The sequence below is a fragment of the Ochotona curzoniae genome, unplaced genomic scaffold (genome assembly GCF_017591425.1).
Source record: "Ochotona curzoniae isolate NIBS_2020 unplaced genomic scaffold, NIBS_Ocur_1.0 contig_3520, whole genome shotgun sequence".
Lineage (NCBI taxonomy): Eukaryota > Metazoa > Chordata > Mammalia > Lagomorpha > Ochotonidae > Ochotona > Ochotona curzoniae.
In genome coordinates, this window is record NW_024465894.1 from 18,491,398 (window position 1) to 18,519,352 (window position 27,955).

The 27,955-nt window shown below is 51.3% G+C and overlaps 1 protein-coding gene across 3 annotated transcripts in view; it reads left to right on the plus strand.

Annotated features, from left to right (window-relative positions):
* Nucleotides 1–3,497: 3,497 nt before the first annotated feature.
* The window catches only part of NAPB (NSF attachment protein beta), a 36,516-nt gene continuing 12,058 nt past the window's right edge, over nucleotides 3,498–27,955 (plus strand). The window contains exons 1-5 of one of the 3 annotated variants that reach the window (XM_040981764.1): nucleotides 3,498–3,670; nucleotides 18,281–18,360; nucleotides 21,594–21,722; nucleotides 23,752–23,798; nucleotides 23,894–23,971. In XM_040981764.1, coding sequence (XP_040837698.1) covers nucleotides 3,573–3,670; nucleotides 18,281–18,360; nucleotides 21,594–21,722; nucleotides 23,752–23,798; nucleotides 23,894–23,971 — 432 coding nt within the window. In that variant the 5' untranslated portion in view covers nucleotides 3,498–3,572. The remainder of the gene's footprint in view (nucleotides 3,671–18,280; nucleotides 18,361–21,593; nucleotides 21,723–23,751; nucleotides 23,799–23,893; nucleotides 23,972–27,955) is intronic. The other 2 variants (XM_040981763.1, XM_040981765.1) reach the window with 2 other exon arrangements.

Consider the following 27,955-nt stretch of genomic DNA (forward strand, 5'->3'; position numbering starts at 1 on the left):
AGTGGACTGGTCTGGTCTGCACCGTATCCCATTGAGATCTTGTATATATCATTGGACATTGAAGCCTAACTCAATCCAACAAACTCCACCTTCCAGCACAACTCATGCCAGCAAAGTGTCACTACCTGTCCAGTCAGGCCAGCCCCTAGTCCTGGTTCTCCATGCTTACCAGTGGGACTTGCAGCCTATTAGAGAGGAGCTCACAACCTCCCCACTGGACCCACTCCCCACCCTGGATCTTGCACTCTCCAGGTGATTCTGTGGGCTAACTTGACAGGACCTAGCCCCTAGCCCCAGCATTTTGTCAGCTGATGCTGTGGCAAAGCCTAACCCATCTGCCCTTATTTTGGCTCCCACCTGTACCTGTGAAACAATCGGCTTCCACAGCCTGGCTCTTCCCCTAGTCAGCTCACATGTAGGCCAACAGGTGTTGTAGCCCTGCCCAACCTTGTCTGTCCCCAGTCAGCTCTCATGTTTGTTAGCATGAGTGATGACCTAGCAGTGGAGTTACCATTACTTTCCTACCAGGCTCACCCCCCTGTCCCAGTCTTATGTGTGCTGGTGGGTGGTGTGACCCATCTCACCTCAGCATTTGCTGGCAGGTGCTGTAGCCTGGCCTGGCTCGGTCTGCCCCCCATTCCAGGTCACACTGGTTGGAGCTGCCACCCAACCTGGCACAGTCAGCCCCCAGTAATGGCCCTAATGTGAACTGGCTGGTAATGCGGTCAGACCTAGCCTGTCCAGCACCTCATCCTGGTTCTCAGATCTGCCAATGGGTGTTGTGAACTGGTCCAGCCTAGCTTGCCCCATACCTGAGCCATGTGTATGTCACTTACACCCCAATTCCCAACTATGAGGTTGTCTATCTGCCCTTCTCCTTCTTTTGCTCAGTCTGAGAAGAAAACACTTGCCTTCCACAACAGTGAAGATGGGGCACTGTCCTCCCCTTCGGGCATGAGGTAGGTGGGGTGGGCATGCTCACCCCTTTCCTTTAAGAAAGAAGGGAACAAGGGCAAGAATGAGAAGCAAGTGAGGATACCACCACAGATTGTGCCACCTGCTGCAAGTCCTTGTTCAGAGGAGTCGGTCCGTTCCAGCTTGCTTTCACTGCTTGCACACTCAGGGATCTCAAACTGTGCACGGCAGAACAGACGTGCAGTTCTTACACAAGCATGCCCCCCTCTAGCCCCCACTCCCAGGAAACACAGATTCCCAAGGTGCAGAATGCCTCGTGCATCATTTCCTCAGCGTCTGTGCTGAGCCAGGCTGAGCCCTGGCTTGCATCGACACTGTGACACACTCAGGAGTGGAGAGCTGCCCCTGCTCATTGCTCAGATTTTCCAATCCACTTCCTGCTCTCTCTCCCTTCACTCCTGAATTCACTTCCGCCCTCCTACCCCATGTCATTCCAAGCACGCAATGTGCTCATCAGGGTGAGAGTAAGGCACCCTGCAGGAGCAATTGGAGTCTCCTTTTTCTAGGAGACCTGGCAGCGTTGGAACTTGGTGACATGCTTTTGTGAACTTTCTTTCCAGGATTTTGGCCCCTCTTGTCTTGTTCTGTAAAGACAGACTTTGTTTCCTTAGGTCAGTGTGGCTTGCCAGAGCTCACAGTGTCCTTCAGAGTTCAAAACTGTGAAAAATTCTATTTGGCAGGTTCTCCTATTTGCTTCGTCACTACTGCTTCAGCACTGCCAAGAATTGATGGTCCAGACATCGCTTTAATAAGTATCTCCCTCTAGGACGTGCCTGGAAGGCACTGGCCTTCCATGGCAGCTGTCTATGGATACATCTCTGAGGAGATTCAAAATCTTCCTGGCAGCCCAGGCTTTTGTCTTGGGAGTGCTGACATTATGCAAAACGGGAGCTAGCTCAATGGATGAAATTTGCTTCAATGGAGTTTAGTCTATATGGAGAGTGAATCACACATCACAGAGGCAAGCTCATTTTATTATAACCCAGGAAGAAAGGACCAAGAGAAAGTTCCAGTTCTGGGAGACTTAAAAATAACCCAGTTTGGCGGCATAGCAAGCTAAGCCTCTGCCTGTGGCTCCAGCAACGCAGCTGCTGCATTTCTGATGCAGCTGCCTGCTAACGTGCCTGGGAAAGCAAGTGGAGGATGGACCAAGTGCTTGGGTCCCTGAACCCACATAGGAGATCTGGAAGAAGCTTCTGGCTCCAGACTGATCCAGCCCCAGCCTGTTGTGGCAATTTGGGGAGTGAATCACCTGGTAAAAGATCTTTCCCCTCTCTATGTAACTTTACCTTTCAAGTGGAAATAAATATATATTTAAAAAAATGTTTTTAAAATAGGGCCTTTTCTGCTGGGATCCCATGTGGGTAACGGTTCTAATCCCAGCTCCCTGCTTCCCATCCAGCTCCCTGCTTGTGGCCTAGGAAAGCAGTTGAAGATGGTTTTGGGGCCCTGCACCACGTGGGAGACCTGGAAGAAACTCTTGGCTCCTGGCCTTGGATCCACTTACCCCGGCCATTACTGCCACTTGGGGATATAAATGGAAGTAACCACTGGATGGAACCAGTCGATGGAAGATCGTTCTCTCTGACTCTAGATGTTTCTTTTCAATAAAAATCAATAATAATTTTATTTTTAAAAAAGATTTATTTATTTTTTTATTGGAAAGGCAGATATACAGACAGGAGGAGAGACAGAGAGGAAGATTTTCTGTTCGATGGTTCACTCCCCAAGCAGCCGCAACAGCTGGAGCTGAGCCAATCCGAAGCCAGGAGCTTCTACCCGGTCTCCCACGTGGGTGCAGGGTCCCAAGACTTTGGGCCATCCTCAACTGCTTTCCCAGGCCACAGGCAGGGAGCTGTATGGGAAGCGGGGCTGCTGGGATACGAACCAGCGCCCATATGGGATCCCGGTGTGTTCAAGGCATGGACTTTAACCACTAAGCTATCGCACCAGGCCCAGTAATAATTTTTTTAAGTTTTTTTTTTAACTGGCTGACTATGGGGGAAGACTATTCATTCTTAAACACTTTACTCTTGGGGGGAAAATGGCTCGTTTTGTCGCTGGATGGGGCATCACACATGGATGCGATCCCTTTCGGCTGGTGCAGTCTGCAGCCTGCTGCAGAATCTGCCTGCTGGAGAGCTCCCATCCCTTATCTCTGCACCTCTGTCTATCCCATTTCCTTGGTAATCGTGTGGAGCAGGGACTCCTCACGCTGTGTATTCTCAATGACTCCTTCCTGGGAGCCATCGACCAGTTTTTCCTTTTCCGCACACTTAAACCGCATCCTCCGCTCCCCCGGGCCCAAGACCCTTCCCCAGGGATCACGCCTCCAGCTTCGGAGCCCCAGGAGTCAAGGATCTGCAAGAAAGGTCCCTTACCTGCCGGGCCCCTTTGTGACTTTCTGGGAATTGTAGTTTTCCTGGCGAGAGGGCTCCCGCCGCCGCCGTAGGCCAAGAACTACAACTCCCGATAGCCTCCGTGCGCCGCGCCCGCGGTCCGCACGCGAGGGAAGACGGAGGATTCCCGGCGCGTCGTTAGCTCGGCGGAGTAAGGCTGTGTAGGCGGCGGCGAACGGCGCGGGTATCTTGGCAGACATGGACAGTGCGGGGAAAGAGCGAGAGGCTGTGCAGCTGATGGCGGAGGCCGAGAAGCGAGTCAAGGCCTCCCACTCCTTCCTCCGGGGCCTGTTTGGGTGAGCGCCGGACCTTGCGTATCCTAAGGGGGTCCCCTGTCTGCCTCCCCTCCGTCTCTGGTTGCTCCCCCTCCCCCACTCCGGGGGCCCCACGGACCTCGGGGGGTCTCCTAGAGCGCGCTTGGCGACCTCAGCGCCCCACACTGCCTCTGGAGCCTGTGGGGTTCCAAGAACGCGCCCTCCAGAGCCTCCAGTGGCTTGCTTCTCCACCCCGGGGGACTCCTCCGAACGCCCAGGGCGCTCTGGGGGGGGGGGTCCCCAGGACACGCTCCTTTTCGTGCCATCTCAGGATTTCCACACGCTCAAGAGGGTAGCCTTCAGCCCCTTTGCCCCGGGGGTCCACCTTTGGTGCTGGGTCCCCGCGGTCGTGGAGAGCCCGGCTGGTCCCGGACTCCCGTGCCCGGGGTGCGGTGGGGGGCTCCGGCGGCTGGAGAACCTCGCCCTGGGCCGGAGGTGCAGGCTGGCGGCGCGCCCAGTCGAGGTGGACTTAGTCGGGTACTGTCTGGGTGAAGAAATGCGTGTTACTGGCATAGAATTTTTCCTCGAACAGGGGTTGCTTTCTAGCCAGGCCAGTTGTTAAAGGCATATAGCTCACGCGCCCTCCTAGGGCAGGCTTTCCACTCGGATCTCTGAGGCAGAGCCTGTGCAACAGCCCTGGAAGAATTCTGGGCTGTTGATCTGAATGATTCAGCTATTTCCGTCGGGAGAGGCAGCGATTTTGCGAGTGCATTTTGTGGTTTTTTTTTTCCCCCTTTTGGAAGAGGTGTGCCTGTCCCTCAGAGCTGACTTTGTCCGCGTACATGCCATGCTGCCTTATTAATGCAATTTTCCTGGACTCGTATTCTAAAAAACACGGGTATGAGTTCCTGGCTGTGTTCTTGGACTACAAATGATGTTGCTCACATGAATTTCATCTGGGTGTACTTTGGGGTAGGTTTCCTGCTGTGCACGAGGGTTTTTATTTAATAATTGGAAAGGCAGAGCTGAAGATCTTTTATCAGCTGATTCACAACCCGGAGGTTGTTGCCTGGGTGAGGCCAGCAAGTTCTTGGGGGTATCTAACATGAATGACAGGGGCCATGCAGTGGGCTATGTTGTGCTCTCCCAGGCCTGGCTCAGCTGGGCCTCCGCTGTGGGTTACCAGCATCCTGGGCTACAGCCTAACCCATTGAGCCACAGTGCCAGCCCAAGAAGACTGGCATCTTCCCACCCACTCTTAGTTTGCTGGAAAGACTAACCTGCAGGCTAACCCAGTTCATTATCCCAGCCCCAGGACATGGGACTAGCTGTGGAGGTTGCCTCTGCCATGAAGGGATAGGAGTGAGCGGGTAGCCTAGTGATTCCAGAGGTCTGTGTCCCACATTGGAGGACCTGGCCTCCTGCTGTGGCTCCTGACTCCTCTTCCAGGGGCTGCAGACCCCTCCAGGGCTCCATGGCTCCGTGGGCGGGTTCCTACCACCCCCATGGGACACCAGCGCTGGGTCCCTAGCTCCTGGAGGAGTGGGCCGTTGAACGGGACTCATCGTCCCATCCATCTGTGTGTCACCCTGCCTCTCGAATGAAAGACATTAACGGAAAGGACAGTACTGCACCTCAGTCTGTGAGGGCTTGGTGATTTTGCTTGTGGAACGTTTGGACTGGTGATCAGTGTGTACACTCTGATTCCCACCAAGGAGGCAGCCGGCTGGACCAAGTAAATGGCTTTTCCAGGATTTGTGAGCAAGGCCTTTTGGCCGGGACTGGCCTTTCGATGGAATCAGATGCTCATGGAGTGCTTTGGCCAGTTAAAGTGCCCTGCTCGTGGTGTTTGCGTGGGGGCCTTGCTTCTCGACGTCCTCTGCTCCGGGAGGCTTTACGGAAGAAGGCTCCAAGCTCCGTGAGCTTTAATACCGTCATGGAATTGTCTGTAGTTGGAAGAAAAAGCTGGCGTAGTTTCTCTGAGGATTACAGTGGGAAGTCTGAGGTTTACGTCTTTTGAAGACACTTAGCACCTGCACCTGTCTGGCTACCCCGGCCCCTCTTCCCTTTGCTAAGGACTGAAGCATCTGTGGTCCTAAAGGTCTCTGTGTTCCCCTATGTTTAAAGGACCGTCCATCATCGTTGTCAGACTGTTGAGTTGATATAGCACAGAGTTAACACACCAGCCCGAGACCTTCTGGTGACCTGTTAGCGCTTTCAGGAGGACAGGGGCCGTTGCAGGGTGTCCAGGAGTCACACACCTGCTCCGTGTCCTCACTAGAGACAACGTGAGCTCACACCTTCTGACTCAAAGCATCGGCATCACCCACCAGGTGTTGTGGCAGCACTGTAGTCAGTACTGCTGCATGGCTCTTGGTTTCTCCTGCTCATGAAGTGAGATGAAGGCGTGTGTGCGTATTGGTGAGAAAGGGGTAATCACTTCCTCCACAGGTGTGTAAAGCACAGGGCTCCTACCCTGTCTGCACCTTAAGGAGGGAGCCCTGTTCTCCCCATGACATCTGTCCCCTGTCCTCCACGAGAAGAGAGCTGCCCGAAGTTGCAGACCTGGCAGAAGCCCCTGCCCTGCTGCCCCGGGGGGCACTGCCTGCAGCTGCACGATGGCTGTGTAGTCAACTAAACAGTCCTTGCTGAAGAGCCTCGTGTGGTCGAGGTGCTACCAAGAGAACTGCCATTTAATTCAGTGCCAGAGAAGAGCAGCTGCAGCTGAATTTTGTAGCTGATTGCAAGTTCTCATTTAGGATCTTAATGAACTGCTGCTGTGATCTTAATATGGCTAAAACAGGGTAGTTTTGCATTGAAAAGCCCTTGCTGAGAAAGCCCACGTTGGGGATGGACTGCCCAGTGTCCCTTGAAGGAAGTGCTGCTGAATTGAGCCTCGAGGTCAAAATGCTCTTGGCCCTCTTGGCCATGCGTGGCTCTGGTTCCTGGCTGGGACTCCTGACTTCACCCTCTGCTACTGTAGACTCCAGCCAGCCACAGTGTTGTCTCCTGTAAGTGGGTGTGCACAGCTGCCTGGGAGACCTGCGCTGAGTGCCTGCCTCCCAGCTGCAGCGCCTCCTCCTCCCCACCCCCACTGTGCACCCGTGCACGTGTGTGACATACGACACCACCACCACCACCACCCCTACTGCCATTGTCTGCAGCTGGGGAGTGTGCCGGTGCTGGGGAGCTCTCTCCCTGCCTGAAAAGTTTTACAAACTCATGGTGCTCATGAACAGTAAAAAACAGAACAAAAAAACAAAACAGGCATGGCGGCAGGAGGGTGCTCTTTCTGATGGTTAGTACTGTGTTTCCTTGCATTTTGATATTCTTACATATCTTATAAAAGGTCTGTCTGTTTCGATGTACATTTAAAAAAAAGTTTAAGGCTTATTTTTATTTATCTGAGAGGCATAGCAGCAGAAAAAGAGGTCAGCCTCTGTCCCCCAGTTGACTCCCCACGTGCCAAGCAGCTGGGGGTGGGTCAGGGCTGAAGCCAGGAGGCAGGAACTCCAGCCAGGACTTCTGTGTGAGCAGGATCCCAGGAACGGGCTACACCTGCTGACTCCCAGGGTGTAGCAAGAAGCTGCGTTGGAAGCAGGGTAGCTAGAACTTGAACTGGAACTCTGAAGTGGGATGGAGGCATCACAAGTGATGACTTAACCCACTGTTCCATGGTACTGGCCTGCCTTTTTAAACTTACCCAGAGTCCTGAGCTCCCGGGAGACTTAGCTGGGCGTCCTGCTGGGCTGGCATAGTGTGTTCACTGCATTCAGTGGGAAGCTCATACAAGCCCTTGTGGTTTGAAAGACATTTCAGTGACTGAGACAGGTCATAGTAAAGACGCTTACTATTTCTGTACTTAAAGTGAACATAATGTAAATAATGATTTCATTATCCTCTGGCAAATTAATGGAGCAGTGCTTTCCTAGATTAAAGTATATATTCTTTTCATGAATAGAAAGTAAATTGGGGCTAGTGGTGCAGCTCAACAGGCTAATCTTCCACATGTGGGCACCTTTTCGTGTCCCAGCTGCTCCATTTCTGATCCAGCTCCTTCCTTATGGCCTGGGAGGGCAGGGAGGAATGGCCCAAGTGCTTAGGACTCTGCACTCATGTGGGAGACCCAGCAGAAGCTCCTGGTTCCTGACTTCAGATCAGCTGAGCTCCAACAGTTGTGGCCATTGGGAGGCGTGAACCAGCAGATGGAAGATTGTCTCTCGTTCTCTCTCTGTCTTTCCTCTTGGTAAATCTGCCTTTCACATAAAAATAAATAAACCTTTAGAGAAAAAAGAGCAAGTGTGTTGATTCCTGTCTCGTTGGGGATTTCATAAAGACTGATGCTGCATTTTGAAAGCCTTTGCCTTATCTGTGGAGATGAGCGTGGTTTTTCTCCATAGTTAATAATGTCTTAATTACTGAATATCCTGCTATTGAATGGTCCTTGTGTTTCTGGGTTAGATTTCTTTGGACTGTGATTTTTAATGGCTTAGTAGGGGTTTGGTTTTGTATGTTACTTAGCACTGTTTGGCTTCCATTTCTGGGTATATTTTGTCAGATGGAACCTACAGGTACCTCATAATCTGGACATTTTTTCTCCTAGCCAGGGGTGGAGAATTTTTTTTCTGCCAAGGGTCATTTGAAAAATTACAACATCTTTTGCAAGCCATAGAAAGTTATCAAAGTAAAAAACTTTTTTAGTTTTAGTTCTTCCCACAGTTGCCGTGGCAGGGCCAGACCCAAGGGCCATGGGCAGGTGCCCCGACTCCACCCTTGCCTCTGCTCTCAGAAGTTCCGGTGGATTCCACGTGCAGTAAACCTTGGGGATTTGCTTTGGAGGGTTCTCTGATGAATTTCTCTTCCTTCGCCCTGGAACTTGGAATCTTTAAGTTTTTGTCTCTACTGAGATCAGTCTTTGTAAATTCTGTCTTCCCAGGAAATTACTCATTTCAACCACATTTCATAAAAATTCGTGCGCAGCGTGCTCTTTCCTGACGTAAAGTGTTCTGTTTTGGTAGTTATTTCCTTTCATCTTGTCTGTCTGATTCGTCTCACCCCCTGCTCTCTTTCCCATGGAGGGAGGGGATGTTAATTTACTGTTTTCTTTACTGTCCTTGTTTGGAGCCACTCATGGCCATAAATTTTCCTTTAAGTTGCTTTAATTGTATCTCTGACTCTGTCATTTTAGGTCATTTAGAGATTTCATTCTAACTGAAGGACTGTTTTGTAGATTCTGATGGATCTTTAGTTTTACTTCACTGTGACTGGAGAACCTGCTGGGATTGTCTTGCCACCTGTGTGGTTGCCAGTTATGCCTGGGTCATGTGCGCCTTGGGAAAAGTGGCTGCTTGCTTACAGGCTTGGTGGAGATCTCTAAGATCTTGTTGTTGATGAATTTGTCTGGGTCTTTCATTCTGTTTATTTAGTCCACTTGATTGTCTTTGGACTGAAGTATTTGTTAACATCCTCTCTCAGGATATTTCTTTTACATCGTGTGGTTTCTATTTTGTAAAAATGGCTCCAGGGTTTGGTAGACAATCAAAACCAATATGAATTGCATGTGGACCGCAGGCATCATTTGCAGGTAACATCTTCATCTCATTCCAAGCCTGCAGTCCCTGCTTTCCTGTTGTCTGTTTGCCTGCGTCTGGCTGTGTTATGTAAGCAGATCTGCTCTCTGCCATGGCCCTGGGCTCTAGTGCCCCCGCCTCTCGGAGCCAGTCCTGGCCACGCAGTCATCACTGGGGAGAGTCAGTGCAGGGGGTGCGTGCTTCGTCCCAGCCCAGGGACAAGACAGTGTGGCCTCGTGGGTTATTATTTTTTTTTCATCGATGAAAAAATAGGATGGCATTCCAAATAAGCGCTGCTTTCCACACCGGTGGACAAGAACACCTGAAGAAAGAAGAATGATCACAGCAGTGTGCAGGAACAGGTCCAATGAGCAAGAGATGCCTCTGCCACTTGCAGGAGACCCTGGGATTGTTTTGGTGGCAAATATGAGGAAATCTGGCCGATCCACATTGCGTGCTTTGGTCCATCTCATTATTCTAAGTCTCCGGAGGAGCTTTGCTTCCTTGTGTTTCTCCTGCTCAGGATGGAGTTGGCTTTTGTCTGGTGAGCAGATGTGAGAACGACAGGTACGTGCCCGGTTCCAAGCTGTCCTACTGCTTTCTGTTGCACTGACTTTATGCAGGATTTCCGTTGCTGTGATCTCTTTCTGGTGATTTGCACAGCATGCTGCGTTTATGCTGCAGATCCATGGCCCTTGTAGTCTGCCTCACCTCCCACTTCCTCTTGTGTGCTTTCCTGTGTTATTTATGATGAGCTACTCATCAGACATAAAAACCTGTCCATATCTGCACCCCTCGTCCCTGTGTGTTTCTGGTATAGAGCTGAGGAAATACCTCTCAGTCGTTGTTGCCCAAGGAACTTGTGTGTAGCAGTCTCACTGGTGCCTGACAGTGGCTTGGTTGGCTGCCTGAGCCTTCATCACATTTCTTCTCAGTCTCTCAGTTGTTGTTCCTAACAGTGGGAAGGAAGAGGAGGTCTCTGATCCTATGGAACTGTATCATAAAAAAGTTGTTCCCACATTTGGTTTCTTTATATATGGCTATTGATGTGTGTACTGCCTAATTTTATTGGTTTTGCATACTGAGTGTACAATGCAGTGGACTGCTCTGGGTTACTTTTCCACATCCTAGCTTGGGAAGCCTATGAAATAGTTCAGTTCCAGTCTTTGGCAAGGTCTGCAGTGCAGTTGGTGAGCCTACTATGTGGTGTAATGGGATGTAGCCAGTTGAGTTAGCACCTGCTTGCCAGGCTTTGCCCACCCCACCCTTCCTGCCTCCTACCGTGCTAACTTATTAGGTTAACTAACTACCTGGAAACTTTGGGCTCTGTTAGCTTCTTCCTGCCACTTAGATAATTGAATGTTTTATACTTCCCATGGAATCTTTGTACCATTCCCCTCTGAATTTGATTGGAGGATGAGAGCTTGAAAACCCTTGACTTTTGTCACCTGGGCAGTGGCTTCTGGAGTGTAGCAGGAACTGCTGTCACCAAGCTTAGCCAATAATGTGAACCAGTAGAAAGTTCACTCCCTTTCAAACAATAAAAATAAAATAAGCAAACTCAGGTCTTCGGTCTAGAAAACCTCCTCAGATTCTGTGCTTTCGTTTTCTACCCGTCCAGGGACTGCACTTGCATAGGTGTTGGCTCCCTGCTCAGCCTTTCTGTCACTCTGTTCATTCCCACCCCTCCGTGCCCCGCTCCATTTTTTTTTAATTCTTTTTTTCCTCCTTGTTAGAATCTGTTCTCTTCAGCTGTGTTAAATGAAGATTTCATTTCTGAGGTGGTTTTGTCTTTTTGTTTTCTTCTAAAATTTATCTGAAAGGCCAAGTTAGAGAGAGACAGAGGTCTTCCATCTGCTGGTTTGTTCCTCAAATGGTCACATCCACCAGGACTGTGCCAGGCTGGAGCCAGGAACCCAGAGCTTTCCCTAGTCTCTTGCATAGGTACAGGGGTCCAAGCTCTTGACCCATCTTCCACTGCCTTCCCAGTCACATCGGCAGGGAGTTGGGTCAGGAGTGGAGCAGCTGGAACTCAAACCAGTGGCCATGTGGGATGCTGGTGTCACCGGCAGCAGCTTTACCCATGGCACTAGGTCCTCCTTCTGAAACTTGAAGTGAAAGTTCACTATCCTGTTGTGTACTTCTGGATTCTTACAGTTCTGTATTTAAGCTGTGTAAAGTCCAGGCTTCCCCTGCCTTGCTACATTTGGGCATGTGCTTTTGTCCATGTTCATGGGCAGTTCTAGCTGCCAGCCTGGCGTGAGTGATGCTGCCCTCGTCTGTTTAGCTGGAGAGTCTGGTGTGCATGAGGCCTGCTGTAATAGGTGCTGCCATGGTGGGAGATGAGGACTTGGATCGACTTCCCTTGTCTCGCTTGGGAATGTCCAAAGCAGTTCTGGTCGTGACTAGTGCTACGCTGGGCACCTGGACCCGGGGATGACTTCCAGTTCTGTGATGCTTCTGTATCTGGGGGAAGATGCAATGCATCTCTGCCTGCATGCTCTTGCTTCTAGCCTCCTTAAAGCCACCTCCCCACCCCAGAAGCTGGTTCTGCCCAGGTGCCTCAGGGTCATCCTCCTTAAAGCCACCTCTCCACCCCAGAAGCTGTGTTCTGCCCAGGTGCCTCAGTGCCAGGCACCCCCTCTTAGTCCTTGCTGCAGTGCTCTTGCCCTCTAGCACCCACACCTGCATCCCACCCTGTTTCCCTGCCCTGGTGGCTCCTTCCTCTCTGGGTGCTACGCTCGACTCTGTTGCTATAGCTTCCCCATTTGCTGGGCTCCCTGTTGGCTTCCAGCAGCAGCCATGTTGCTGGCTTTGCTAGTTTGGGATTTTTATTTTCCTAATTTTTTGGAATGAACGCTTTTGAATTTGGTTTCCCAGTTATGTCTTAGGTATGGTTTATGAATTATAGGTAGTTGTATTTATCTGTTGATGTGTATGGTTTGGGGTGGATGTATAAACAAATTTCTGTCTAGATAGTTGCTTTTGGAAATGGCAGATCAAGATCTAAAGTTTTGTTTAGAAGCAACTCTTGGAGGTTGGTGCCGTGTGTAGTAGGCTAAGTCTCCTCCTGTGGCACCAGCATCCCATGTGAGTGTTGGTTTGTGTCCCGGCTCTTCCACTTCCCAACCAGTTCCCTGCTTATGGCCTGGAAAATCAGTGGAGGATGACCCAAGTGCTTGGGACCCTGTACCCATGTGGACGACCCAGAGGAAGCTCCTGGCTGACTTCAGGTTAGCTGAGCTCCATCCATTATGGCTATTGGAGGAGTGAACCAGCAGATGAAAGATGTCTTTTCTCTTTCTCTCTCTCTCCTTCTCTGTAAATCTGACTTTCAAACAAATAAGTGATTCATTTTGATTAAAAAATAAAACTGCTATTGGGAGCTGGTGTTTGGCATAGTTAGTGCATAGGTCCCATGAGTGCCAGGTTCGAGTCTTGGTGATACCCTTCCAAACCAGCCCTCTACAGATGGGCACCATGGAAGGCAGCAGGTGAGGGCATAGGGCTTGCCTTCCTGCCCCCTACCGGGGAGAGCGGGATGGAGATCCAGAGTCCTGGCTTCGGCCTGTTCTAGCCTAGCCCAGACAGTTTGCAGGCATTTGGGAAGCGAACCATTGGTTCCGTCTTTCTGCCTTTTAAAGAAAATGGAAGAGAACATTTAAAAAAAAGAAAAACAGAAATGCAAAAAACTGTTCTTGGTAGATCAGGTTGTGTGTTAACAGTCATCTCTGGCTTTTTCTATTAGTTATTGCTGTTAGCTTTCTGATGTGCTTGAATATCTTGGTTTTATCAGTAAAAGCAAACTACTCCCTTTTGTCACTGGAGGCATTGGCACTGTTGTCAGAATAAAGTGCAGCTAGCGTTGTTTGGTATACCTTACATAAACCATATTTCAAATACTCATGGGGAGCTGCGGACACTTCCATCAGACATCCCTGAGATGTCTCAGGTCGTTTCCTGTGTCTGAGACCCTCTGATCAGAACGAAGTGGGAAATTGGGCAGTGGGCCCAGGAGCCTGAGGCAGAATGCCAGGGACAGCTGACCTTGCTGGCAGAGCGCCCCTTGGATTCCTGTCCCCAGCCAGGATGCTTCTCGCAGCAGGGGGCTTTAAGTGACAGTGTGTTTGTGGCTTTTCTGCGACTCACGCTCAAGTCTGGGGTCTTTCTAGCTGAAGCCTTACGACCGTTTGGGAACACTGGCTCTGGCAGCTGCTGCTGTGGGTCTGGGGTGGAAGACCTCACAGCAGCACCCTACAGTGTGTCCCCACTGCCTTTCTGGATAGCGTCACCTGGACCACTGCATCTCCCTGGCGCTCAAGTCTCTGCTTCTCCCATCTAGTGAAGGAAACTGGACTAAGCCTAGAGGGAAACATCCTGTGGATGTGGGTGGTTTCTGGATATGCTGGATCATGTAACGGAGGTGGTAATTAGATGTGGCAGAGGTGTTGTTACCCAGATCTGGGATTTTCTTTCTCTTTTCTGAATACTAAATATACTTGCCTGTTGACTTGAAGAACTTGGGGAAACAGTGCCCCGTTTCTTCCATGCAGACCCTGAGTGTTGTCATTGTGGCCTGTGTGCCAGGCCCTTGTACTAGTGCCCCCACCCCAGAACTAGGAGGAGCTGTCTCGTGTGGTTGAGCCCTGCCCCAGGTCCCTGGCTGTCCCCAGCTGTCCCCAGCCTGCATCCTCCAGGCATCCCCACTACAGAGCACTTGGGTCTTCACAGCACAGTCACTGTCACGCTCCTGCTCCTGGCTTGTGATTCAGAGCCGGCTCTCTGTCTCTCTCAGCTGGGCCAGGTGCTGTGGAATCCCGCCTCGCCCTGTCCCCGCCCACTGGGTACAGTAGCCAGTGTGTTGCTGCCATTGCTGCACAGTGCTCTGGGACAGGCAGCATCAGGGTGGGGTGGGGGCAGCACTCTCCGAGGCGCGGCTAAGGCTGCTTTCACCGCCATGGTGGGACAGCTCAGGGCTGGCAGCCTTGTCTGCAGGTCCTTGGCTGGTCTGGCTGCTTCGACTCTTTCCATCAGCATGCAGCCCTGAGGTGTGCCATCCTTTCCTGCTTCCCATGGGGAAGCGGTTTCTCTTGTTAGGGTTCTTGGGTTGTGTTGGTCTGGGTCAGTGTTTCTGAATGAGTGTGGTCAGGCTACCTGGCTGCTGTGGCTCCCTCAGCAGGGTGGCATTGGGTCCGTGTTGCCTTTCATGGTCGAGAAAGCACCAGCAGAGAGTTAAGATTAGCCGCCTTTTTTTGTTGTTGTTGTTGTTAATTTATTTAGTTGAAAGACATGGTGCCGGCATGCCATATGGGAAACTGTTCAGGTCGCGCCTAACCCCACTCCCCTTCCAGCTCCCTGCTTTCAGCCTGGGAGGGCAGTGGAGAAAGGCCCAGTGCCTTGGGACTCTGCACCCATGTGGGAGACCTAGAAGAAGCTTTGGGCTCCTGGGTTTGGATCAGCTCAACTTCAGTTGTTGTGGCCATTTGGGAGTGAACCAATGGATGAAAAATCTCTCTCCCCCCTCTACAAATCTGCCTTTCAAATAAAATTAAATCTTTTTTTTGTTGTTGTTGTTTTTAATTTTCTTTTAAAAAGAGTCACAGAAGAGAGATCTTCCATCTGCTGGGTCACTCCCCAGATGATTGCAATGGCCGGAGCTGGGCTGGTCCAAGGCCAGGAACACCTGGGTCTCCCGTGAGGGTGCAGGGCCCCAGGTGCTGAGGCACATTAGCAGAGAGCTGGGTCAGAAGCAGAGCAGCTGGGACTTGAACATGATGTCAGCATTGCAGGTGGCAGCTTTACGTGCTGTGCCACAAAGCCACCCCGTTCATGAAGTTTTGAAGTTAGGGTTTTTCTAGTCCAGTTTTCCAGTGGTTTTTTTTGTTTGTTTGTTTGTTTTAAGTGGGAATGTTTTTGTTGTTGGGTTTTTTTTTTTTTTTTTTGGTGATTTTGTTAGAGACATGTGGTCTCGCAGTGTTCATTTAGTGTTTTTGGAAAGTCCACTGACCTTGGGTGCCCTTGGGAGCCATTTGCCTGCTGTCGATGATGTCTTTTCTGTGGAGTGGAGGTGGTCTGTTGCAGTTGCTGTGATAATAAAATTGATACCTGTGGAAATATCTGGCGTAAACCTAGCCTAATGGAGGAGTCGTGTTACCCCTAACCGCATCTGCCTCATAATAATACAGCAAAGTGCATCTTGATTGAGCTGATTTTATTTGGAAACCTTTAATGACTGCACTGTAATTGCAGTTCAGGATTCCTGGAAAACTCTAGAAAAAACAAAACACAAGAAAATGGCAAGGAGCTGTGGCTAAGGCTGAAGAGTGCGCTCATGAGGAATTTTCTACTGGGGAGCCTGCTGGCTGCTTGTTTTGGGGAAAGGTGTAGATACAGGCTGTGAAGTGGGAGAGAACGCTTGGCAGTTCAGACCCTCCATTTGCACGGCTTGCTGCCATCTTGGCATTCACTTTGAGGTGTGGTCCTCAGAGTTTGCTTTCTTTTTTTTTTTTTTTTGTTTGTGGGAGTGTAGGGAGTGGGTAATAGGTTTGCTGGGGTTTACTTCATATACTGTGTAGTTCACCCATTTAAATGTTTGGTGTTTTTATATCTACTTAAAAGGTGTCCATCCACAGGTTCACTTTGCAAATGTCAGTAATAGCCAGGGCTAGGCCTGACCACAGCCAGGAACCCACATAGCCACCCAGGTCTCCCATGTGGGTGGCAGGGGCCCACGCACCGAGCCCTCATTTGCTGCTTGCCAGGACTTCAGCCCACATTTTGATATGGAATGCAGGTGTCTCAGGCAGCTGCTTAGTTTCAACACTTGTCCCAGTTCACCAGTTTAAATGTGTACTTCGGTAGGTTTGAACATCTTCACGCCCCCTCACCCTTCCCCACAGCACTCCTGGCTGTAGACATCTTAAGTCTGTTTTGGGGCTGGCTGCAGCAGGACCAGAGACAGGGTAAGTTACAAAGAACGTCTTTCCTTGCAGTTCAGGAAGTGGGACATCCAAGGGGCTGGCATGTGGGAGCTGGTGGGTGCCCTCTTGCTGTGTCGTTGGTTGGCAGAGGAGTAAGAGAGAACCGCCTTCCCCAGGCCCTTGCTCGAGCAGCAGTAATCTGTGGACTTGGAGGTGACAGAGGCACTCTCGCTGAGGCTGTAGGTGACCAGTCACGTGCTTCTGGCTCTAGCTGTGTTTCCCCGGGAGCTTGATATGAGGCCAATTGTCAGGTCACTAGGCTAGCCTCTCCAAGGCTCAGTCGTGTGGGTAGCAGATATGAGCACCCACTCCCTTCATAGTGCTCAGTAACACCCCCCCCCCCGTGTGTGTGTGTGTGTGTGTGTGTGTGTGCGTGTGTGTGTGCACACGCTGCATTTTACCTGTCTGGCCATCAGCTGATGGACATTCAGTCGGTTTGCACTTTTTTGGCTCTGATAACTGAAGCTCCCAGAAGTGTATGTATTTGAAAATCTGAGCAGATGTTTTCATTTCTCTAGGTAGGTATCAGGAGTGGAAATGCCAGGTCATGTGAAAGCCCTGTGTAACTGTTGGAGTGATCCCCAGGCGGCTGCCCCATGTGCCTTGCTGCCAGCTCTGCAGGGGGTCCAGTTCCTCTGTGGTCCCTGAACACTGGTTACTGTCTGTCATTTGCTCCTGCATGTCCTAGGGCAGCCAAGTGGTGTTTCCCAGATGGCTAATAATGCCATTCTCTTTCCATGTGCTCATGGCCGTTTGCCTCTGCTCTTGGGAGAAGTATCTATTCAGAGTCTTTATGCATTTTTATTAGTTGGTCTTTTTATTGCTAGGCTGTAAGAGTTTTTTATGTATGCTAGCCACGAATTCCTTATGAGATATGTTGTACCTGGAGTGAGTCACCTGCAGGAGCACTACACACTGCACACCGAAAATCTGGGGTGAGTCCTTTGTCACCATCAGGCTAGAGAGGGCTCGTGCCGCTAAAGTCCTCGACCCTGAGCAGCGGCATGGGATTGGTTTTTAAAACTGGAAACTGTAATTGCCCCTGAAAGGGACAGAGAGGAGCATCAACGAGCAGGAGCGTCACATCTGGCCATTCCTTTTCTCACAAATGACTTCTGGGTGCCGTTACTGATGGTATGTTCACAGGCTGACTGACAGGTGCTAACTGCCTTGCACTGTCATGCAGGAGGTGTGGCTGAGGCCTGGCTTAAGTAACATCCCCTGACCAGTCTCTGGAAGCGGGAGGGGGCTACAAGGAGCAACGTGTCAGGATCTCCCATCCACTAAGTGACTATGACTTTTGACACTGGTCCAGGCTAAAGCCTGGGACCAGAAGCCAGGGGCCCACACACTTGAATCGTGTCCCACTGCTTTTCCCAGGCCATTAGCAGGGAGCTGGATCAGAAGTGGAGCAGCCAAAACACAAACCAGCACTCATATGGGATGCTGGCACTGCAGGCAGCAGTTTTACCCACTGTACCGTAACACTGGCCTCAGGGACAGATTACAATCTCGGCTGAGGCTCATGGTCAGGCTCTGATACGGCATCTGCGCATGGATTATTTCTTTGGATCCTCACTGTAGTAGCACAGAGGAAAGAGACAGTACTGCTGTCAAGGGCAAGAACCAAGGCACTCTGGAATTGAAGAGCTAGCTCGGGTCAGGCTGATGCGATGGCTGCCAGAGGTGATGTCATTGCTGAGGTCAGGCACACTCACCTCTGCTGTCAGCTTTGGTTTGTCTTGTTCAGTCAGAAAAAGCACACACCGGTGGCGCCGGGGAATGCTTAGCTCCGAAAGCAGTTTTCCCTTTGACAAAACTCCGCTGTGAAAGGTGTGGGTGTGAGGTTCAGCCAGATCTGTGTTTAAGCTCAGTCCCATGTACTTTGCTGTGTGACCTTGGGCTTGTGCCATCACTGTCGTGCACCGGTCGTCTGGGAAAACGGGGCTAGGAAGAGGCTGCCTTGAGCAGCGTGGAGATTGCTGAACGCTGAGTGACATGTGCCGAGTGCTCATTCCCTGTGTGTTCTCTGAGGGAGGGTGGGTTAAGGATGTGGGTGTCTGTTATTAATAAACTGAATGTCGCTTTTACATTTTTCCCAGAGGAAACACGAGGATAGAAGAGGCTTGTGAAATGTATACCAGAGCAGCAAACATGTTCAAGATGGCCAAAAATTGGAGTGGTATGTACCTGGCTTCTGTCAGCTTGCTCGTTAGGCTCAGAGGAAGGCAGTGGCCTCGGGGCTAGGGCCCGTGCTGGGAGGTCGCTGATAGGGCTACCATGGCTCTTGAAAGCCCAACTCCAAGGTTATGTTGCGGACACAGCACAGATGGCCTCTTTTAGTTCCTGTGAGCCCTCTGATGCAGTGGGCTTATGATAACTGAAAGAGTTAAAGTTAGCTGGAGTCAGGACAAGGAATCTTTTGCTGGGTTGGTTTTTTTTTAAGTTAATTTAATTTTGATGTTTACATAGTTGACAAGAATGTACACCCATGAGGACCACTGATTAGGGTGGGGAGGGCCAAGACATGGAGGAAGATGGGTAGGACAAATGCTTTTAATTTTCCTTTTCTTCCCTTGTCCCTGTATGAAGTCAGGGCCACGTCCAGCTGCCAAACGACATCATTACTCAGGAATGAGGGCTATCCACTTGGTGTCATCTTAGGAATGCCAGTGCGGAGAAGAATGACCCAAGGCTACTGTTTGAGTGGCTTTGCTAGTTCCATGACCCGGTTGACTTTGTTGCTTCCCAGGCTCGTTAGTTAACAGAGTCTACCCCAGTGGACTCACCCCACACCCTTGCTGCCAAAGCTTGGTCAGGAGAGGTGTCCAGCTTGTTCTTCTCTCCATCTTCTGATATGGCACTTGCTGTCCTCTGCAGGCCTAAGTGACCTGGCCATCGTGTCCCCATATGCACATGGGCATGCCATCCACTGCACAGGCATCAGCAATCAAGGAGGCCCAGTCCATATACAGGCACTCCAAGGTCAGACCACAAATCCTGTGATTTTCCCCTGTGCCTGGAGTTTGGAGCCAAGTGGTCCAGTTTGGGACTTCCCGAAGAAATCTTACCATGGGTGACCGCAGGCCTGACTCTTGTATGTGCCAGCCAGAACAGGGTCTGGTTTAATCCGTCACCTGCATCAGCCTGCACACACACCAGTGATTGTAGTTGTCTGGTCAGTTCCGTCCCCAGCTGTTCGCTGTGATGTTGGTGCATGGAGCCAGTAATCATACACATGGACTACTGACTGATGATCAATAGCTGAAGTTTATTAACAGCATCAGGGTTTTTGAAGATTGAGGGTCACGTAGGCATGGGGAGGAATGTTTGAGGAATTTACATTTCGATAGCAAGTTGATTTGAGACTACGGGAGTTCCTCCCTCTGCCTGAGGGAGGAAGCGCCTCTCTTTGATCTGTTACCTAAACCTGAGAAGTAGGGAGTTTCTGGCTTGTTCCATATGAACAGTCCAGAGCCTTCCTGACAGGATTGCAGCTAGCCGTGGCTCCGCACCTGCAAGGCTTCCCAGTGGCCTCTCTTTGATCAGTTGTCCTCCTACATCCAGCCCCATGTCCTGTGCAGGCCAATGGGTGCCGCAGCCCAGTCCAGCCTAACCTTCCACAGATTGGGTCCTTACACCCACCAGTGGGAACTTCAACCTAGTTCCTGTGACTCCCGATAACCCCTACCAGGCCCGCCCCAACCCTGATTCCTACAAGTGTCAATATGTACAACAGACTAGTCTGGTCCATGCTGCGTCCCAGTTAAGCTCTTCTATACACCTGAGGGTGTTGCAGCTTAGCTTAGCCCACCCTATCACCCAGTCCACACATGTGCTGATGGATGCTGCTGCCTTGTCCATCCTGGCCCGCCCCCAGTCCTGGCTCATGCCCGCCAGTGGGAGCTGCAGCCCAGCAGAAGAGTGTTCAGTTTCCCTACTGGAACCACTTCCAGTCTCAGGTCTTGCATTTTCTATAGGTATTGGAGTCTGACACAATTTGCAAGCTGAAACTACAGGTGCAGCTGGGACTTAAACTCAGGCACTCAGACACAAGGGGTACCTTAGGGGGCATCTAAACCCTTGTTTCATGAAGCAGCATAACTCCAGTTAAGTCAGATCATAGCATTCTGTACTCATGTGGCCCTCAGGGACCACCCCGTCCTCTCTGAGTCTGTCTGCTGCCTGCTGCTGGTGCTCTGTCCATCCCCCTTCTGGCATGGAGCTTTTGCTGCGCTAATTCTCTGTCTGCACACTCCCCCCAGACAGCCTGTGCCTGCTGCCCTGCTTCCAACAGGTCTTTTCGGGGGTGGTCATCTCGGTGATCCTGTTCTCAGCTCCCCTGTAGGAGCAGTTTTCTTTGAGTCTCTTGTCACCATTAAGCAAAACAAGTCAGTAACCTAAAACATATTTCTGTGGTGGCTCCTTCTGGTTGCAAGGCTGAGCTTTGTGTGTGCGCACATGTACTTGCTTTAAGATCTGTTTGCTTATTTGTAAAGCAGAGTGGCAGAGAGAGAGAGAGCCCTTCTGTGTGTTTGTCCACTCCCCAAAGGCCCACAGCAGCCAGGGCCGACCAGGCTGAAGCAAGGAGTCAGGAACTCCATCAGGTTCTCCTGCGACTGTGGCAACCACCCGCTTCCTAGGTGCACTAACAGGAAGCTGGATCAGAGGCGGAGTGGCCAGGGCTCTGACCTCCTGTGGGCAGCACAGATGCTAGTGGCCTCCACCTGCAGCGCCTCCCACCTGTTCCTGGGTGCCTCCCTCTTAGCAGCACAGACTCTAGGCCCTTGTGTCCAGGAGTCTTCTCTGTACACAGTGTACAGCTGTCACGAAGCCTGTCCCAGCAGGGGTCTGGGCAGCGCCTATATACACACCCTGAACCCCAAACCAGTGTGGGTGCTGCAGGAAAGAAGGCAGATGCTCTCACTGACTGGGACCAACCAGCACCTGTCTCAGTCTCAGGCTTTGCTCTAAGTGGGAGGGAACAGCTGCATTGTTAGCATCCCCCCCTTTTTTTTTTTTAAGATTAAGACTTGTAGGTCTAATTAAGAGACTTTCTCCTAAAAGCCTCCAATTTCCACAGTGCGGCCTGAGTGTGGTGGATATGTGAGATAGAGAAGGAGTAGGCAGTACCTTGGACCCGGCGTTTTGCCTTCCTCTGACCACTTGCAGCTTCCATTCTGTGTTTATGTGGTACACCTGAACAGCCCAGGGCTTGGCTGCTGTGGAGGCCTGGGTGTGTCGAGGAGTCCTCGTTGCCTGACGTGGGCTGCCGGCTGGTCGTTTCTGTGTTGGCTCAGAGGCTCTTGATCACTGTGTTCTCCGGTGGGAATGCCACTTCTCGGTGAAGGAGGCCCTGCACTCACCGCGTGGGCCGATCGGCAGGCAGGGTGTGCCTGTGTGTGTGACCGGGCTCCTCCTCTCCAGCTGCAGGAAACGCCTTCTGTCAGGCCGCCAAGCTGCACATGCAGCTGCAGAGCAAGCACGACGCCGCCACCAGCTTCGTGGATGCTGGCAACGCTTACAAGAAGGCAGACCCCCAAGGTGAGGCCGCCTGGCAGCGCCTGTGCTGCTCCTGTCCCGACCTGGACAGTCTCCTTCGTCTCAGGGCCACGTGGGTCCTTCGGAGCCCTAGTGGAGGAGCATGTGGGTGATGAGACCACTGAGGGAACTGGGTGTGTGCAGTGGTTTGTTCCATCCTGTGTGTGTGCCGTGTTACTGCCCAGGAAAGGGGATTGGTGCCTGCTGCTGCATACCTTGTGAATTCTCGCAGGATCCAGTTACCATGAGCTGGTAATGCCCGTGGTTACAAAGATGCCTTGTAGTCTCACAGTACCCACATGTTCTTTAACAAGATTTTTTTTTTTTTAAGTATTGGTTTTGAGGAAAAGATGACAATGGAAATTTAAAGTGGTTCCGTTTTGCAGATTGCTTTGTTTGGGAGAGTACGCTGAGCAGATTCCAGCAGTGATTACACCCACGTGCACAGATCACTCTGTGACTTCACTTTTTCTTCGGTAGTCCTTTCTGCCTAGCATATCCCACTCCTTTCTTTTCTTTAATAGATGTTTTTATCAGCAGGGAGGGTGAAACACAGAGATCTGTCCCCAGATGACCACAGCAGCCAGCAGGGGCCCAAACACTTGGGTCACCTTTTGCTGCTTTTTTCAGGCCATTACGGGGAGCTGAATCAGAAATGGAGCAGCCTGGACACAAAGTGGCATCCATATGAGAGGCTGGCATTGCAGGTAGCAATCTTACCCACTATGCTATAACACCAGCCCCCCAACTTTTATGGAAATGTCACAAGGAAATAAGGTATTTTCAAGGGCTTTTCTATCAGGATTAATTTCCCAAATGAGAACCTGCATAGAGACCACTTGAGTAGCCTGGCCTCTGTCCTGTCAGCATTGTAGGGTACAATTCAGGCGCTGCAGTCCCTGGTCTCAGAGGGTCTGCAGAAGCCTGCTCATGTCCCTGGGGGCGCTGGAGAGCTACATGTGGCTCTGTGGTGTGTGCTCCGTAGAGCAGGAACAGGTGTATGCCTGTGGAAGGACAGCGCAGCGGTGGGTCCCAGGGAGCCCAGGCTAGCCGCTGCTCTCCTGCGCACTCTGCCGGTCAAAGGGCAGCTGGGAGCCCACTTTTAAAAGCAGTTTGGGAGGAAGTCGCTTTTCATTTTCATTGGTCTGTTTATATTCGTGGTCCTTGAGTCAGACGTTTGCACACAGTTGCCTCTTTCCAGCCAAAAACCCTAACTCTGGAGCTGTCAGCTGCGTGCAGTATTGCAAATGGCAGTGCTGTGCAGCAGGGCTGTACGCTGGCTTCCTGCTTGGGAAGGAGTGCCCCACAGAGACAGGGTCATTCTCCGGGGTTCCTTCCTCTTTCAGACAGGTTAGCTAGCGCCCTCTCGTTAGCATCCTCTGAAGGAATTTTTCCCAAATTAACAGACACACCTGTGAGGGTTTTTATTTATTTATTTATTTATTTCAATTAATTTATTTTTATTTGGATGGCAGAGTGAAGGAGAGACAAAGATATTCCATTCACTGGTTCACTCTCCAAATGGCTGCAATGACCATAGTCCAGCCAGTCCAAAGCCAGGAGCTTCTTCCAGATCTACCACATAGGCTTTGGACCATCGTCCAGTGCTTTCTCAGACCATAGCAGGGACTCGAACAGGTGCCTCTTTGGAATGCCAGCACTGTAGGTGGAGGCTTTGAACACGTTTACATTTGCACTGTAGCAGATGGACTCTGCCGGTGCTGGTTTCAGTTCCCCTGGCTGTCCTTTCCTTTGTGGTCCAGTGTCCTCTGGGCAGAGTCCCCGCTTCAAGGCTTAGAGTGCCCAGGGTAGTATCACTCCCTGAACCACACTGTAGCTGCAGAGCACGAAGCCGGGCTCCTGAAGCCGGACACAGGCAGGCTTTCTGTCTGCTGCTTACTGCCTCTTCCGGCCACCCTCTGCTCCCGAGGGGCACCACACTGATGTCCTGTGAGAGCTGGGAAGGCAGACCCCTGAACCCCCTTTGACTGAATGGATCTCTCGTTGTTTCTCTTGAATGCACTCGTGGCAGAGGCTATCAACTGCTTAAACGCAGCCATCGACATTTACACAGACATGGTAAGACGCTGGCCTGCTCGCGCAGCTCTGGGGTCTCCTGGACTGGCGTGCTAGGGGCTCAGCGTGTGTGATGGACGCTCCTTCTTTTCCACCAGGGGAGGTTTACCATTGCAGCTAAGCACCACATCACCATCGCCGAGATCTACGAGACGGAGCTGGTGGACATTGAGAAGGTAAGCTGGCCCGAGGCCTCATCAAGAGGGGTTGCCCTAAGGAGCCTGCTGCTCTCCCAGCCAGCTGGAGTGGAGCCTTGAGGCCGGGGTTTCGCCAGGATGTGTGAGGAAGGGCTGGCGGAGCAGGTGGTAGTGAGGGTCTCAAGACACGAGAGCCACTCATGGCTTACGAGGCATAGGGCTGTCTCCACGGTCTCGGACTGTGCACACAGCTCTAAGAGCTGTAAGAGCTGTGTGCACGTGGTGACTGGCAACCCTGACTGCCCCAACTGCCACCACGTGTCTGCCCACCTGTGCGCAGCCAGTGGGTTCTGATCCAAGTCCCAGTTCCCCTCCAAAGTGTGGGTGTCTTTGTGTGTCTTTCCCTGCATCATCCTGTGCGTGGTTTCCGTGGGTGCCATTCTTGGTAGTCCCCTGGCTTGCACTCATCGCTGCAGGGGCTTCCTGGCCCCTCGCTGTGCTGCTTCTCCCAGCTGCCTCTGGCATCCCATGCAGCCAGAGCAGCCAGAGTCCTGGTTGACAGTGTGTGGGGTTCTGCTTCTGCACTGCTTGCTGGGAGAAGCAGCTGGAGCTGTCCTCGCAAGGGCCCCACTGCAGGGTGTCCCGGGCCCCTCTGCAACCTCTATTGTGCCCTTGGTCTTCTGCCTCCAGGACTGTTGCCCAGGTTTGTTCTTCAGTCTATACAGCTCCTTCCCAGATGTCCATGTGGCTGGCCGCTCCTGTCCTTTATGTCCTTCGGTTTTGCTCTTTGCTCACCTTTTATGTGATACCTGTGCAGATCCCTTGGCTGCCAAGGAGCACACACTGGCACAGGCCTGCACGCTCCATCCCTGGGCCTTGCCTCTTGTGGAGAGCCCCTGCCACCTCATGCTATGCACTGTCACAGTCTTGGCTGCTGGTACTAGCCGTCTCTCTCCTGGACTGGCTGCTCTGGCAGGGGAGAGCTCGGCCTCTGCCATGTTGGTGGCCCCGGAGCCCAGCATTCTGTGACAGCCCGCTCTGATGAGTCCATCCGGAGCAGCAGCCCTCAGGTGGCCCCAAGGTTGACCCTGGCCCTCCCAGCATCCGCTTCCTGCTTTTTGTCTTCATCTTGGCCATGCTCGTCTGAAGGGCGTCTCTGTCTGTGACATCAGGCGGCCGTGTGTGCTCATGCTCGCTCACGAGCCTCCTCTCTGGCGGGCTTTGTGGAGTCGGGCCTGAGCTCTGCTCTTTCCTTCTGGGTTCAGGCAGGAGAGAGCTCTGGGCCAGGAATAGGCACTGGGCTCGGAGCGCCTTTGCCCACTGCCTCTCGCATGCAGTCAGTACCAGGCCATGATCTTGGGCGACAGTTCATCAGTGAGGTTTCCATAAACGTGAAGGTGGGCAAAGGCACATGTCACACCGTCACACCGCTATCCCCTCTGTTTTTTTTTTAAGGCAGCTTCTGATCCCTGCCAGGTACCTCTTTGGGTTTCTGCCATTCCATAGCTTGTCCAGCAGATGGCACCACTTCTACTGTTGTCAGGTTTTTACAAGCTTCTTTTAAATTTTTTTTTAAAATATTTTTCATGACATAGTGCCGTAGGAACAGGGATTTCTCCTTCCACCCTTCCCAATCTCCCTTACCTCCCCTGATTTTCCCTATATTATCATTTACTGGACTAATAGTATAGTCCTTCAGCAATAGTCACATGTCCATCATTCTGCTATTTTAAGTATATCGTTACATTGTAGGTATAGACAATGGTAGAAAGTCGAGCATCCTATTGTCAAGATATATTTAACAGTTTCATAGGGAGTCCATCCTTTATTCAGGAGTAGAGACGCACATTGTAATATATCTTTACTTCTTGGTATGTTAGTCTCCATTACATGTTTCCTGTAGATGAATATATGTATATACATGTTTACCTGTATATCTGCTGATCTTGTATAATGCATGAAGATTGCCTTATAGCAGAGGGAACATATGATTCTTGTCCCTTTTGGGGTTGGCTTATTTCACTGAGCAAAATGATACATACAGCTCTAGCTAAAGGCGTGTTCCACTGCCTTCCCAGGCTTGTTAGCAGGGAGCGGCTGGGACTGTTGACTGGTGTTCTGGTGTGGGGGGTCAGTGTTACAAGCAGTGACAACCTGGCGCAGTGCCTCCCCAGCTCTTGGCTTCTTTCACTTCACAAGGTAACACATCGATCCAGATAAAGAGAGGGTTCTCTTGAGATGGTCTGGGACTCGATTCTGTTCTCAGCCCTGGAGATGTGCTGTAGCTCTGCACAGGTGGTGTGGTTGTGACGCTCGTGTCGGGTTCTGAAGGGGTGTTGGTTCTGAAGGCTGTTTCACTTGTGGCTGACAAAAGCTTGAACTCTGCAGAGACACCTGTTGGAGGCACTGCTGCTGCTCTGGCAGCAGGCCTTGTGCCTCTGCGCCCCCGCCTCCTCCAGCGGGGCACCTGCACATATACCGACATGCACCCACAGCACCCACACGGTGCTGCTGGAGCGGATGCCAGCATGCCTGGCGTCTTGGCTGTGCATGGTGCTGTGATCCTTGCTCATTGTGGTGGCCCTGGAGCATGGCCAGCCAGGCCTGGTTCTTGCTGCTGGTGTTCTTCTGCCCAGGCTCGCTCCAGTTCTTGAGGTTAGGCATCCAAGGCCGGCCTCTCATGTCTTAACTTTGCTAATGTCTGGTAAAGCTCCCCTGCAGGTGGGCCCCCAAAGACAAGCTGAGGCCATGTTCTCCCCCTGCAGTGTCCCTGCCAGGCATAGGGCCTGGGTCCTCTTCAGTGCAGGCTGCCCAGGTGTGTGGGACCTGGGGATGGATTGATTTGATTTCCTCAGCATTGTTAGAATTGTTCTTTCATTGTGATAATGCTCTGGTACCTGGCATTTTCATGAGCCAGTGCCATTGTTTAAATTGATAACTCCCGCCCCCCACCCTTTTTTTTTTTTTTCAAAATAGTGGTTATGCCTGGCCGTGTTCACTGAGTTCTGATAACACCCAGGAAGATACGTGGCTGCACTGTCCCCCTGGGAATGCATGGAGGAATAGAAATAAGAGAGAAGTTGAGGGCCAGGGTAGTGGCACAGTGGGTAAGCCAATGCTATGGTGCCAGCTTCCCATAGAGTCCCAGCTGCCCTGCTTCTTACCCAACTGCTGCTATGTAGGCTCATGTATTCCCACCTCCTGTGGGAATGCAGTGGAAGATGGCCCCTGACAGCACGTGAGAGGCCTGGCTGGGGCTCCTGGCTTTGGGCTGACCCAGCCCCAGCATTGCTGCCATTTGAGGAATGACCAGTGGCTGGAAGATCTGTGTGTGTGTCTCTGTCACTCTACCTTTTAAATAAGTCTTTAGAAGAGAGATTTTTTATTTTGGCTTAAAAAATGTTTAATTCCATTCTTTTTTATTATTATTATTATTCACAGTATATAGATTGTGCATGAACTCCTTTAGAAATAGCTTCTTCTATGGGCCTGATGTGATGATTCAGTGGCTAATTCTCCCCTTGCAAGTGCTGGGATCCCATATGGGCACAGGTTCGTATCTCACTGCTCCACTTCCCATCCAGCTCCCTGCTTATGGCCTGGGAAAGCAATAGAGGATGGCCCAAAGCCTTGGGACCCTGCACCCGCGTGGGAGATTCAGAAGAACCTCCTGGCTTTGGATTGGCTCAGCTTTGGCCATTGTGATTATTTGGGGAATGAATCAACGAATGGAAGATCTTTCTCTCTGTTTCTTCTCTCTGTAAATCTGCTTTTCCAATAAAAGTAAATCTCTTTTTAAAAAATGGTATTTTATTTGAAAGGCAGAAACGGAGGTCTGGCATCCGCTGGTTCAGTCCTGTAGAACTCATTCTCCCCCGTGGGTGGCAGGGACCCATGTATTTGAGCCATCATCTGCTGTCTCCCGGGGTGCCCCTTAGCTGGAGCCAGAACTGGAACTAGAACATGAAGCAGGTGCCGTGCTGTGGAGTTTTAGCATACCAAGCAGTAGCTTTGCCACTTCAC